At 43.6% G+C, this 13,185-nt stretch overlaps 1 protein-coding gene across 7 annotated transcripts; it reads right to left on the bottom strand.

Annotated features, from left to right (window-relative positions):
* Positions 1–907: 907 nt before the first annotated feature.
* atp6ap1a (ATPase H+ transporting accessory protein 1a) lies at positions 908–12,272 on the bottom strand. Of its 7 annotated transcripts, XR_010802686.1 has the most exons (13): positions 11,541–11,976; positions 10,455–10,581; positions 9,466–9,540; positions 7,803–7,996; positions 6,873–6,913; positions 6,687–6,772; positions 5,838–6,100; positions 5,043–5,093; positions 4,720–4,957; positions 4,148–4,531; positions 3,953–4,051; positions 1,423–1,657; positions 908–1,259 (listed from the first exon to the last, which is right to left on the bottom strand). XR_010802686.1 is itself a non-coding variant. In XM_066672169.1 (11 exons), the coding sequence occupies exons 2-11, from the start codon at positions 11,666–11,668 to the stop codon at positions 4,322–4,324; spliced, it is 1,413 nt and encodes a 470-aa protein (XP_066528266.1). In that variant the 5' UTR covers positions 11,669–11,800; positions 12,126–12,272; the 3' UTR covers positions 2,459–4,321. The 7 variants fall into 7 exon arrangements, 2 of the variants coding, with proteins under 2 accessions (XP_066528266.1, XP_066528265.1); XR_010802684.1 differs by having other exon boundaries at positions 910–1,259; positions 3,953–4,531; XR_010802685.1 differs by lacking the exons at positions 908–1,259; positions 1,423–1,657 and adding an exon at positions 2,444–3,070.
* Between the last annotated feature and the right edge of the window lie 913 nt (positions 12,273–13,185).

Raw genomic sequence — 13,185 nt, 5'->3', positions numbered from 1 at the left:
GGTAGGTGGATTGGTGACTCAAAAGGGTTCGTAGGTGTGAGTGTGTGAGAACTAGATCCTGAATCCTGACTTGGATAAGCAGTTACAGATAGTGAATGAATGAATTCATGCAGCTGTGCTGGTGCAAATCTCAGCATGCAGTTACGTCTCAGGCCGATGTGTGAATGACTACAGGTGTGGTCTGATCAAACCCCCCCACTCATCGCTGCCCTATAAAGAGACTCTCAGAGGCTACTTTTGGGTGGCGTACCTCTCCGTGAGAGATTGTTGACTGATAGACGCCTTGAGTACATTATTGGACTGAGAGAAGCACGAAGGTTGTTTTGATGCACGAGAAACCAGGACTGCTACAGTCTGGAACAGTATTGTGTCTTGTAGTGATATGAGGGACACTAACAGCTCAGCGATATGTGCAGGACATCCTTCAATGATGCTTCTCGTGGCAGGGATTCCAACTGGATTTTTCAGCAAGATAATGCTCACACAGCACAAATTACAACATTTCCTTGGCCTGTGTTGCCAAATTTATCACCAATCCAGCAGTTATCTCACTGGATAGAGCTGGGATGCCAGCTTCTGCAACCTAAGAGTGTGCAGGATCTACAGGCCCAGCTGCAACATCTGCAAATGTGCCACAGGATTCCAACAGGGCACTAAAGCCTCCTTTTTTCAATTGTAGTTTTACCATACAATTCCAACAACTCCTGGTTGGTGCATTATTTATTTATTTAGTTAATGAGTGAATATAAGTTCTTTTCTCACTGGCTGCCATGTTTTGTGGATTCAGCCACAGAAATGTATGGGATGAAATCCTCCATATAACTTCAGTGTGAATGTTTCAGGGCTCTGAGCAATGTTCTGCTGGGAAGCCTTGGGTGGTGGCGTTCATGTGGATCTTACCTTGACGTGTTCCACCTCCCTGAACATTGTATCAGACCAAGTACACCCCTTCAGGGCAGTGGGACTCCCTAAAAGCAGTGGCCTACTTCAGAATGATAATGCGCCACGCTGCAAACACTGTATTTTAGGGAACACTGGTTTGAGGAACATTATAAAGAGTTTAAGGTGTTGACTTGCCTTCCAATCTCCACCTCGATTCATTCAACATCTGCAGGATGTGTTGAACAAATAAGTCTATGGAGGGCACCTTTGTAACTTACAGGACTTAAAAGACCGCTGCTCATGACTTGGGGCCTTCAGAGTTCCCGTGGAGTCCAGGTCTTCAAGAGTAAGGGCTGTTAGGGCAGCAGGAGGGGATCCTACACAATATTAGGCAGGTGGTTTTAATGTTAAGGGGTAATACGTATGGAAACAGAAACAGAATAGAAATATTAATATTAGTAATATTATTATTTATAGATTTACGGATATTAATGAGGGAAAGGTAGATGCCTCCCCGAGGACACAAGCTGCTGTTATTACCCTCTGTTGCTGACACTGTGAATGACAGCCATTGCATCACTGTGGTCCCTACTGAGCTCAACGCCAGAGCATAGGCTGAACACGTGACACATTTAGATGCCTTCGATTGGCCAGCGGTTTCTTAGCAACCAGGGAGAGAGATGTCCTGACATGTGTCCATGTTGTATTCTGGAAGACCTCTGGTCATGATACACACTAATCCAAAATAGCATCATCAACGACAGGGGAGACTAGCCTATACAGGGAGAATCATGTAACACACAAAGCATCACTTTATGTATTTGAATACAAACAGTAAACAACTATCACCACCAGACAAATATAAACAATTGGCAGAAATTTCAGAGTGATGTTTTATGATGTAGTTATGGTACTGAACTATCTACATTTGATTCATTTTCCACATCTGGAAAACTGGAGAAACTCATTTCCAATTTCTCCACAAGTCCTAAGAGCTGTAGTCTCAATTTCACAAAATAAAAAAGTCCAGATTTCCTGTATTTCTACCATTTATTAGGATCCTGGGATTATTCATTCATTCATTATCTGTAACCCTTATCCAATTCAGGGTCACAGTGGGTCCAGAGCCTACCTGGAATCATTGGGCGCAAAGTGGGAATACACCCTGGAGGGGGCGCCAGTCCTTCACAGGGCAACACACACATTCACTCACACCTACGGACACGTTTGAGTCACCAATCCACCTACCAACGTGTGTTTTTGGACTGTGGGAGGAAACCGGAGCACCCGGAGGAAACCCACACAGACACAGGGAGAACACACCACACTCCTCACAGACAGTCACCTGGAGCGGGAATCGAACCCACAACCTCCAGGTTCCTGGAGTTGTTTGACTGCAACAGTACCTGCTATGCCACCGTGTTGCCCATCCTGGGATTATTATTTTCCAATATTTTGGAATTTTATAAGCACCTCTGGAAAAAATACAGTGATGCATATGGTGTATTTATTTGATTATCATTATCTTATTAGTATTTGGCCACATCACCGACAAATTAAAGCATTTTGAAACACTAATATATCAAACATTTTGCTCATTTTTTAAAATTATTTTCTTCTGGAGCTTTATAAACGAGACAACAGTGTGAAAACAGATCAAAAAAATGCAACCCAAACCCATTATTTTTCCATACAGGGTTTAATTCCACACTGAAATGATTCACACAACATTCGAGAGTATATTTAACATATTGTTGCTCGTGTTTGTTGTGTATTCACATCTATTGTTGTAGATATTTAGTATAATATTAATATTACACTAGATGTCCACACCAGATAAGTAAATAAAAACTACACATCTTTAATATTTCGCAGTTTCTTATGAAGCTACAAAAACCAAAATTCACAGTAAAGTCAATGCAGAAAGTCAATGAGACACTATGCTTTCTCTACTTTCCCTTTAAAACAAATCCCACTCTGTACCAGAACATATAAAGTTGGACAAAGAAATGACGTAGTGCAGCCCGGGAGGCTGGGCTCATACACACACATGCTTTCAAAGATATATCCCTTTGTTCTTTTCCGTGTTTAAAGGTCTGAAGTGCCTTGAAAGCGCACCAACAGTAACTAACTGTTCCCAACATCCACTTCTGACCTCTAGTGGTGTAGCAGGCTGTAGCACTCGGTCCTGTAGAGCACATGCAATGAACAATTTCATGTTGACTGTTAATTTAAAGAGCCCATATGCTATATTTTTCTTGCATCCTATTCTTCTCCCCAGAGGTCTACACGTGACTTTGGAATGCCAATGGCTGAAAGATTTTGGGACAATATCTACTTCCATATTTGTTTTTGAGCAATCTTTCAACTGCGATAATTGCAAATTTGGAATCGTTTTTAAATACAATACAAGGTCCTCAACTGTTTTTATAACCAAGAAGACCATGAAGAACTGGCTTTAATTCTGAATGCTGAATGTTGAGTGTCAGACTCTCATTCAGTCAAGTGTTTTATTTAGACCAATCAAAAGCCTGAATTATAATCGCAGCTCCTCTTTCAAACTGCAATTACAATAACGATTAATCTTTCAGCTCTAATGCAGACGGATCACTTTTTACGTGATCAGTTTAATTACATATGGAATGATCTTTCTATTTGCTTTTGTTACTGTGCCTTTAAGGCTGATTTATGTCTTGTTAATATTTTCTGCATGAATGGGCGGGGCTACAATGCTTTAGGCTGAAAAGGCAGATATGTAAATATGTCTGCTTTTTGTGATGTCACAAAGAGTGAAATCAAAACAAGCCTTTTTGCAGCCATTTGTTAATATATGGACTGTACTGACAGGGTATTGAAATTTTAACAGTGTTTACATATTACATCTAACTCAACTCCTAATTTTACGAAAGGGGGCCTTTAATGATCAAGTTCTTCACGAACTGATTCAATGCTTTAAAGTACAACAACACAAAGCTGTGCTCTGCAGATGGTCTACAGGATTAGGTCTTGATTTGTTATTTGCTTTTTTTTGGGTACAGATTTAAGGTACAATACAGAAACTCAAACTCACTCAGTGACTACAGAGGAATTTCCCACTTCCAGAATCAAATGGATGAGGTGGAATGGACAACCTTCCTGCTGCAACTGTCTTAAGAATGAGCCTACAATCCTTGGAGTGAAAATGTAAACACTTATTCTGAGAACACTGGATCAAAACGCAAACCAAGAACACAAAAGTAATAAATACACAAGCAGACGCATGTACCTGCGAGAGATGAGTGGAATGGAAAGGCTTCTGTTCATTCTCACAATGAAATGAAGTACCATGCAGACACAAACGGTCAAAGAGCACATGGCCATCAATGGAGGTGACCCTGGGGAAAACAGCCTAAAGGAACGTGGAAAGGTTTTAAAAGATGAGACAAATTCATTTTCTCTTTCACTCTGTCTGGGGGACGGAGATGGCTGGGCCTTTCGGGTCATCGAAGCGGTCCATTGTGTGCAGTCGCATGATCATATGCAGGCCGTAGGTCAGAACCAGCACCATCAGCAGAGAGGTGAGCAGCCCCATCCAGATCCCAGGAGTGAAGAAACTGGCGCAATCACTGGCGTAGGAAAAGTTCTTCCCCGACACGTTAAAGCCCTGGATCTGGTTTGGAGAAAACAATAAGTAATTCAGGCTGGAGGGGTGTAATAGAGAGAGATGAACCCTGAAACGGCCAAAGCAGATAGCAGTAATATCACTCAGGAGTATCTTTAAAACAAAAAAACAACAAGAGGACTCTGTGGCAACTTAACTCTGACCAAACACAGCTTATTATACTTATTTAATTGTACCTGGAAGTCATCAATGGAGATCCTCCACTCGTTAGCGTTGTCTTTGGCTGATCGCGGGACGAGCTGAGGGTCACGGAAGCTAGAGACAGAGTCACAACTGTAGGAGTACTCTGCGGGAGCATAGATGCTGCGGCTGGCATTGAAAGAAGCCTTTTTGCCGTCGTACTCAAGCTGTACCGTGTCCATAGTGAACCACCGCCGGGCCGAGACTTTATAGTGCCGCTGCCTCATGATGAATCTGCAAAGACAACACGGCATAAACCCAGGCCACTCAGGGTGTGTGTGATCTATATTTATTCAGAGGATTTCAAGTCATTACTTACATGAGTTTGAAATTGCGGTAGCTCAGTACATTTTCATAGTTGAGGACCAGCCTGTAAAAAAAAATATATATAAGAAATCGGTGACTGGAAATTGGGCAGCATGGTAGCGCAGCACGTTGTGTCGCAATCACACAGCTCCAGGGACCTGGAGGTTGTGGGTTCGATTCCCACTCCAGGTGACTGTCTGTGAGGAGTGTGGTGTGTTCTCTCTGTGTCTGCGTGGGTTTCCTCCGGGTGACTGTCTGTGAGGAGTGTGGTGTGTTCTCTCTGTGTCTGCGTGGGTTTCCTCCGGGTGACTCTGTGAGGAGTGTGTTGTGTTCTCTCTGTGTCTGCGTGGGTTTCCTCCGGGTGACTGTCTGTGAGGAGTGTGGTGCATTCTCCCTGTGTCTGCGTGGGTTTCCTCTGGGTGACAAAAACACACGTTGGTAGGTGGATTGGCAACTCAAAAGTGTCCGTAGGTGTGAGTGTGTGTTGCCCTGTGAAGGACTGGCGCCCCCTCCAGGGTGTATCCCTGCCTTGCGCCCAATGATTCCAGGTAGGCTCTGGACCCACAGCGACCATGAATTGGATAAGCAGTTACAGATAATGAATGAATGAATGAATTGAAATTGAACGATACAGAAACTACAGTAAAAGGGAGATTACAGCGCAACAATAATTCAAATGCTGACATAAGAGCACCAACTTCACGGAAGTAAAAACACAGACCGAAAATTCTAAAAAAAAAAAAAAAAAAACTAAACAACCTGATTTACAAAAGGAGTTTCTGTGGTAAATTTCATGACTGGAGCCCACCTGGAGTGTGTCTCGTTGCAAAAAGAGCCCACCAGTCCCGGAGACCCTCCCTCCCCGAAGGTTTTGGGTGTGAGATCGTGTCTCTCCCACTTTCCCGAGCGTAACTGGCTGACGGAGAGGTTTTCAGCCCACATCAGGATACAGGGGGAGCCTTGCTCTTTAAACTCCACAGGAGGATACGGAGGAGGAGGGCCATCTCTTCGGGACTGCAGCAGAGAGCGAGAGCCCACAGAATGCACTGCCAGAGACTGCTCCTCAATCACCTGCAGAGGAGAGTTGGGGGGGGGGTATGAGAGCCAATGCTTTCTTCGATATCGATTATCTGTCTGTCCCAGAAAAAGCCCAAATTTGCCCTTTTGCACCTGGGTTCCCTTAGTATAATTCACATTTACAGCACTGTACTGAAGTCAATGGAGAGGGGGTAGTTTCCTACATAGTTACATAGTGCAGTGTCTGCAGTGCTGAGCCCAGAATAGCAATGTAAATTGCTCTATTCTCGGCTGTAGCCTCATACCATTTCATAGACCCTCATTTCAGCATTGTTCGCCTTGTCTCTCAATTGTTTGGTGTGTCCTCTGTAAGGCGTTACGATGGTTGTGTCTGTATTGCTAATTTACAAAGATGTTGTATATCATTCTTTCCTAAACTCTAGAGTATTCAAATATTTCCACTGTATTAGGGATAATCAGTGAGCTAGACATTAAAGTATACAGAAATGTGTGTGTTGGTTATATGCAATAACCATTGTTTTGGTATCTGCAGGGGGCTGGTTCCGGGTACGGAGGAATGACTGTGATACATAGAACATGAGCCGCTGTTCTTTCATTTGCCTTTAGGGATGTGGCTTACCCGCGAGGGTCGGAGGGCAGTGTATACTGCTGTGTAAGGGACCGACTGGCCTTTCATGATATTCAGCACCTGACCAATCACCTCATCTGAGAAACACATTTGAAGAAGAGTTTACACATGGTATTATTTCTGTGCTGAAACATCTGGGCATAAGTGGAGTAAATGAACACTGCACATTATACTCACCGTTACCACTGAGGATCTCTTTGGCAGACATCATGTCAACCCTATTAAAGAGAAAGTGGGAGGGGGGAGAAGTACTGGTTTAACATTAGACTGATCCAGACCCAGCTCTCCCCTGTGATGCATTTGCATTTATCAAACAGCAAGAGCTGCAATGTCTATTATATCCTACATTATCATGATGTTTTCACAAGTTATTTTAAATGAGGAAACTTTACTCAATCAAAAAGTCAGAGTGTAAACTGCCTATAAACAGGCCATATATACAGGGTGCTGTGCTAGCATTTCTCCTACGGTGTTGCTATCAGTGTGAAGAAGAGGGATGCATTGACAATCCAACACAATGGGCAGGACTTTAAACACGTTTTATAAGTGGTCAGAAACTTGTAAATAACTCATGAAAGAATACAATTACATTAAAACCAAGCACACCATTGTTTTTCTTGTGAAATTCCCAATAAGTTTGATGTGTCACATGACCCTCTTCCCATTGAAAAACCAAAAGTTGGATCCAAAATGGCCGACTTCAAAATGGCCGTCATGGTCACCACCCATCTTGAAAAGTCCCCCCCCCTCCCATATACTAATGTGCCACAAACAGGAAGTTAATATCACCAACCATTCCCATTTTATTAAGGTGTATCCGTATAAATGGCCCACCCTGTAGATGAGCTGTGTACTGGTGAATGTAATTTGTGGAAGAATGTGTGAATATGTTATTTAGGAAAAGTAAAAATATTATGAAGTAGGACGGTTCCATTATTTACAAATTATATGTGTATGCTGTCATTTCTAATTCTCAGAAAGAATATCAGAGGCCATTTTTAAATGCCTTTAAAAAAAATCAGAATCAGCCAATAAAACTAAATCGGTGCATCTCTATAAGAAATTTGAAGACACAACGAGGGCATTGAGTTAGGGCTGGACACAGACCCGGAGCTGTAAGGGAGGCGGAAGATGAGCAGAGCAGGGAGAGAGGCGTTCAGTCGCAGCTGGGCGAGTGTCTCTGGATCCATGTAGAGGGGAGCTGTGTCCAGCTCTTCCTGGAGGATTGCAGGGAGCTCAACACTGGCCAAAGAGGACACAGACGGCAACAGCAGAGAGGAGGAGGAGGACTGCAGAGATGCCTACAGACAGAGCAGAAAATGCGCAATAAAGCAACATAACTATCAAAGACACTGAAAAGAACAAACAAATTCTAAACTGATGTTTACCTTCCAGAAGCAGACACATGTGAAAGACAGATTCTTAATGAGGCATTTTATTAAAATATCCCAGATTAGAATGAAGTGTAAAGGTCAGACATACACAATCATCCATAATATTAAAACTACCTCCTAGTTTCTACACTCGCAGTCCATGATATCTGCTCTACTGGCCTTATAAGTGCATTTTATGGTTCTACAATTACAGACTATAGTCCATCTGTTGCTCTTCATCCCACTTCCACTCTTTCCTATCATAAGCAGGACCACCACACAGGTATGATTCAGGTGGTGGAGCATTCTCAGCACTTCAGTGACACTGACATGGGGGTGGTGCATTAGTGTGTGTCGCACTGGTATTAGTGTATCAGACACGGCAGTGCACTCATTGTCCAGACACTCCTACCTTGTTGGTCCACCTAGTTGGTAGAAGTAAAGTCAGAGGTAGAAGCTCATCTGTTGCTGCACACTTTGTGCTAGTCATCCTCGAGTCCAGTCGACACAGGACTAACAAAGGAGTAACAGATGGACTAACGTCTGGAATTGTCAAACTACAAAGGGCAACTATATGATCAGTGAAAATGCCACAATGGACACTGATTGTAGAAACAAGGACGCCATTTTAATGTTTTGGCTGACCTGTGTGCGCTTGTCAGTGGTGCAGCAGGTAGTTGTCACAGTTACACAGCTCCAGGGACCTGAAGGTTGTGGGTTTGAGTCCCGCTCCGGGTGACTGTCTGTGAGGAGTGTGGTGTGTTCTCCCTGTGTCTGCGTGGGTTTCCTCCGGGTGACTGTCTGTGAGGAGTGTGGTGTGTTCTCCCTGTGTTTGCGTGGGTTTCCTCCGGGTGACTGTCTGTGAGGAGTGTGGTGTGTTCTCCCTGTGTCTGCGTGGGTTTCCTCCGGGTGACTGTCTGTGAGGAGTGTGGTGTGTTCTCCCTGTGTTTGCGTGGGTTTCCTCCGGGTGACTGTCTGTGAGGAGTGAGGAGTGTGGTGTGTTCTCCCTGTGTCTGCGTGTGTTTCCTCCGGGTGACTGTCTGTGAAGAGTGTGGTGTGTTCTCCCTGTGTCTGCGTGGGTTTCCTCACACAGTCCAAAAACACACGTTGGTAGGTGGATTAAAAAAAAAAAAGTGTCCGTAGATGTGAGTGAATGTGTGAGTGTGTGTGTTGCCCTGTGAAGGACTGGCACCCCCTCCAGGGTGTATTCCTGCCTTGCGCCCAATGATTCCAGGTAGGCTCTGGACCCACCGTGACCCTGAACTGGATAAGCACTTACAGATAATGAATGAATGAATGTGTGCGTTCGTGTGCATGTGCGTTTAAATCCATCAGCTACAACAAAAATATTACGTATGGAAGAAGATAGATCATGTAAATTATGGTTTTTAACTCACCTCTAAATTGGGGAAGGCACTGTCCTGTTTGTTCCCAAAAACCCCAGCATACATGGTGAAGTCATCAACACTCAGCTAAATGTGTACATGAGAAAAAGAGAGAAAGTTAGAGCAGCCCTTTTAGGAGAATGATTTATCTTCTGGTATGTTTTTGTGTGTTTTACAGTTTTGTTCTAAATATTTTAGGGCTCTTGTGGTAAAAGTGAAACTTTAAGTCCCTGTCTTCACATGAGTCCATTCTCATGCCTCAGCATCCTCGCTTTATAAAAACACAAGTGCCGCCATTATATACGGGTTGCTGTGGTAATGACGTAAGCGGTACCTAGTTTCTAGGGTGATGCAGGTTTCAAACGTGGGTACGTTCTGAATTCTTACATCACACCAAACAGAAACAGCTGGTACAAACAGTAAAAGCGTGTGCTGTGAACAAGACTCTGAAACTTTGAAATCTGCTTTGAGCCCCCAGAGCATCCAGACTCTATCAATCTATACAAATCTGACAGGAATAACATTTCAAACCACCTCCAAACGTGTTACGGAATCAAAATCAGATTTCATGTGTTGTTTTGCTGTCCAGGCCACCTGTCAAAACTCATAGGACACCCTTTTATCTGAACACCCAGCAAGTAACGGGTGAGGGGGCCTATCTTTAAGGCTATGTCCGGAACATGACCACCATCTGAAAAGCCGCCATATTGGATCATGGGTACGTTATTCCAGTGGGAAGGTGGTTGTGTATATTAACACTATAAGTCCAGATTTCACTGAGATACGGTATGAATACGTTTTTTAAGCAATCTTCCTACTCCCAATGCAAATATTTATGTCTCAAACTTGTTAAAGTAGGGAAGAGTTGTACAAAATAAAATATATATGTAGATATAATAGAAATGTATATGTAAAATTGTATGTAATGTAAGTGTGCACCTCTGTAGGTATTCAATGGGAAAAAAATAAGTGTTTAGGTGTGAGTTTGTGGTTATTCTGACTTTGTCCTGAAGGAAGAGCAGCACGTTGTGAGGCGCGGAGCTGAGCGCTGTATTCAGGTACATCTGCAGCTGGTCACTGGACACGATGTGACCTGCAGCTGGGGCATTCTGAGGGGCCAGTGGAAACCTGGATAGACAAAATATATATATATCAGGAGATGAGAGTCTTTCATATAGGGGAAGTGTGAAGGGAAGCTGAAACAGAGAAATCTCTAATGCCCTCACATTGTTAGCAAGCAAGGAAATATGTGTTTTTCTATTAATGTGAAAAACACTGAATATGAATCAGTTAAAGGGCCCATATTCTAAATTTTACACGTGTTGTGTGTTTTTCTTGTTACACTGGATCAGACACAGTTGCTGCTGGAGTTTTTAAACCCCATGTCCACTCACTGTTTATTCCATTAAACACTCCTATATCGTTGGTCCACCTTGTAGATGTAAAGTAAGAGTGTGTGGTCGTCCTCTAATCCTTCATCAGTGACACAGGACGCTGTCGGCTAGATGATTTTTTTGTTGTTGTTGTTGTTGGTGGTGGACTATTCTCAGTCCAGCAGTGGCACTAAGGATTTAAAAACTCCAACAGCGCTGCTGTGTCTGATCCACTCGCACCAGCACAACACACTTGAACGCAAGAACTATCGACCACTCAGTTAGCCCCTGCTCTGTGGTGGTCCTGTGAGGGTCCTGACCACTATTTGTAAATGTAGAACTACAAACTGCACATATTTGGTAACTGAAGTTGATCAAAAAGACAGCAGCTAATTCGTTTAGAAACAAAAACGCGGCTTTAATGTAGCAAACATAATTTAAATTAAATATCATTATGTGAAACACAAAACAATGATTGGCCTTGTTTCTGGTTATATTTCAGCATAAAATATAGAGGGTCTTAGAACCAAAAAACACGGTAGAATAGTGTCAGAAGTGATAAAATGTCTCAAAAATGTAGAGGAATGCAAAGGTAACGGTCGCTAGCAGCGCGCGGCTAGCTATCACTAACGGTTCAGGCAACGCCAAGCACAAATACACGACATGCACCCCCCCCTCAAAAACACGAATGACATTGACGTGGGACGTATTTACCCGTTACTGGACCACATCAGTAGGGGAACCTGCTCGCTGCATCTCCCAGAAGATAAAACACCAAGCAGAAAGACTGCATTCAGCGCCAAACGGCCCACAGTCATCCTCACAGCGGCCATCTTCAGCATCTTCAGCTCGGAGCTGTCCACGACCGGGGCGTGCTTTATTCAGAACAGATGGTCCCTACTCCCTTTTCCCTAAGAAGGCTGCGCTCTTCAGAGGAAACGTTCCGACGGTTTGGCTGTGTTCCCATTAACGTGCTTGGCGGGCGAAAATAAAAATAAACAAAAAAATGACTGAATCAATATGTTAAAACAACCAAATAAATCCACGCAGACACAGAGAGAACACACCACACTATTCACAGCCAGTCACCCGGAGGAAACCCATGCAGACACAGAGAGAACACACCACACTATTCACAGCCAGTCACCCGGAGGAAACCCATGCAGACACAGAGAGAACACACCACACTATTCACAGCCAGTCACCCGGAGGAAACCCATGCAGACACAGAGAGAACACACCACACTATTCACAGCCAGTCACCCGGAGGAAACCCACGCAGACACAGAGAGAACACACCACACTCCTGCTGTTTTCAGTGGGGAATGTCATTTCCTGTTCATTTTTTTTGTGCAATGTATACTGGGAATGTGAGTGACCGCCCAAGCACCCGCATGACGAGGCTTGGATATACATTTACTATCGGTTCACAGAAACCTCGAATGAATGGGAGCGAATAGAGAGCTAGTCTCATGTGGTCTTCTGCTTACTTAAGGAAAGACCACAGGAAGTAAGCCTCGCTGCTTACTTCCTGTGACACACTTTCAAAGGGGGCGTGTTTGTTTGTTTTTTACCTTTGGCACTGAGCATTTATTTGCCTCTCTCCACCCAGTCGCTAAACAAGAGGAGTAAAATGTAAATATACATCATACGTGTTTGAGCAAAGCCAGAATGCACTTTCACTCAAAAACTGAACACGAATAACATGTCCCCTCATTATCATATGAACAAAGAAATAGGGAAAGAAATATCCCGTGTTATATTTATATAGGGTGACCAGACGTCCTCTTTTACCCGGACATGTCCTCTTTTTTAGACTTAAAAAAATGTCCGGGCGGAATTTCACAAACGTCCGGCATTTTGCTTTTCTACAGCTTACATAGAACTTCGAGAAGCTTCGTTCACAAACTAGTCCCGCCCTCCCCTACTCCGATTGGTTCGCTTGAGTGAGAAGGGGGCGTGGTGAAGTAGCCTAAAATCTTCTGATTGGACGGTCTGACTGTAGAGCTACCGTTATTGGTCGATAATCTTCTCTGTAAACATTTAATTGGTCAGTCTGCACGTCAGTAGTCCTTGTTTACGTCAAAGCTCACGTACCTACCCTCATCTCGAGCAGCTATGCCGAAACGTAAATGTAAGTTCTCGGATGAATTAATAAAGAAACTCCCATGTTTTGTGTAGGAAATAAAGGTGTAAAGGACCTAAGGGCACACATAGGTTCAGCTAATCATACAACGGCAGCGAGGAGACAAACCCCGCCCCCCGTGGAACCGGGGATTGGCCACAAAGCAGGCTTTCTCAGTTTAGCCAGATAACTTAATCCCAAATTCAAGTTTGTCTGATAAGAAAGGGACATTAC

The sequence above is a fragment of the Hoplias malabaricus genome, chromosome 5 (genome assembly GCF_029633855.1).
Source record: "Hoplias malabaricus isolate fHopMal1 chromosome 5, fHopMal1.hap1, whole genome shotgun sequence".
NCBI classification, from domain to species: domain Eukaryota; kingdom Metazoa; phylum Chordata; class Actinopteri; order Characiformes; family Erythrinidae; genus Hoplias; species Hoplias malabaricus.
Note: the sequence above shows the minus strand (reverse complement) of the source record. Positions and strands in the feature narration are given on the sequence as shown.

Excerpts from the sequence above, each read along its gene's own strand:
- atp6ap1a (XM_066672169.1), bottom strand. The coding sequence starts at position 11,668 with ATGCTGAAGATGGCCGCTGTGAGGATGACTGTGGGCCGTTTGGCGCTG. Across the intron at positions 4,958-5,042 it reads TACCGCAATTTCAAACTCAT|ATTCATCATGAGGCAGCGGC; the intron begins GTAAGTAATGAC and ends TTGTCTTTGCAG. Across the intron at positions 4,532-4,719 it reads TCTCCATTGATGACTTCCAG|ATCCAGGGCTTTAACGTGTC; the intron begins GTACAATTAAAT and ends TCTCCAAACCAG.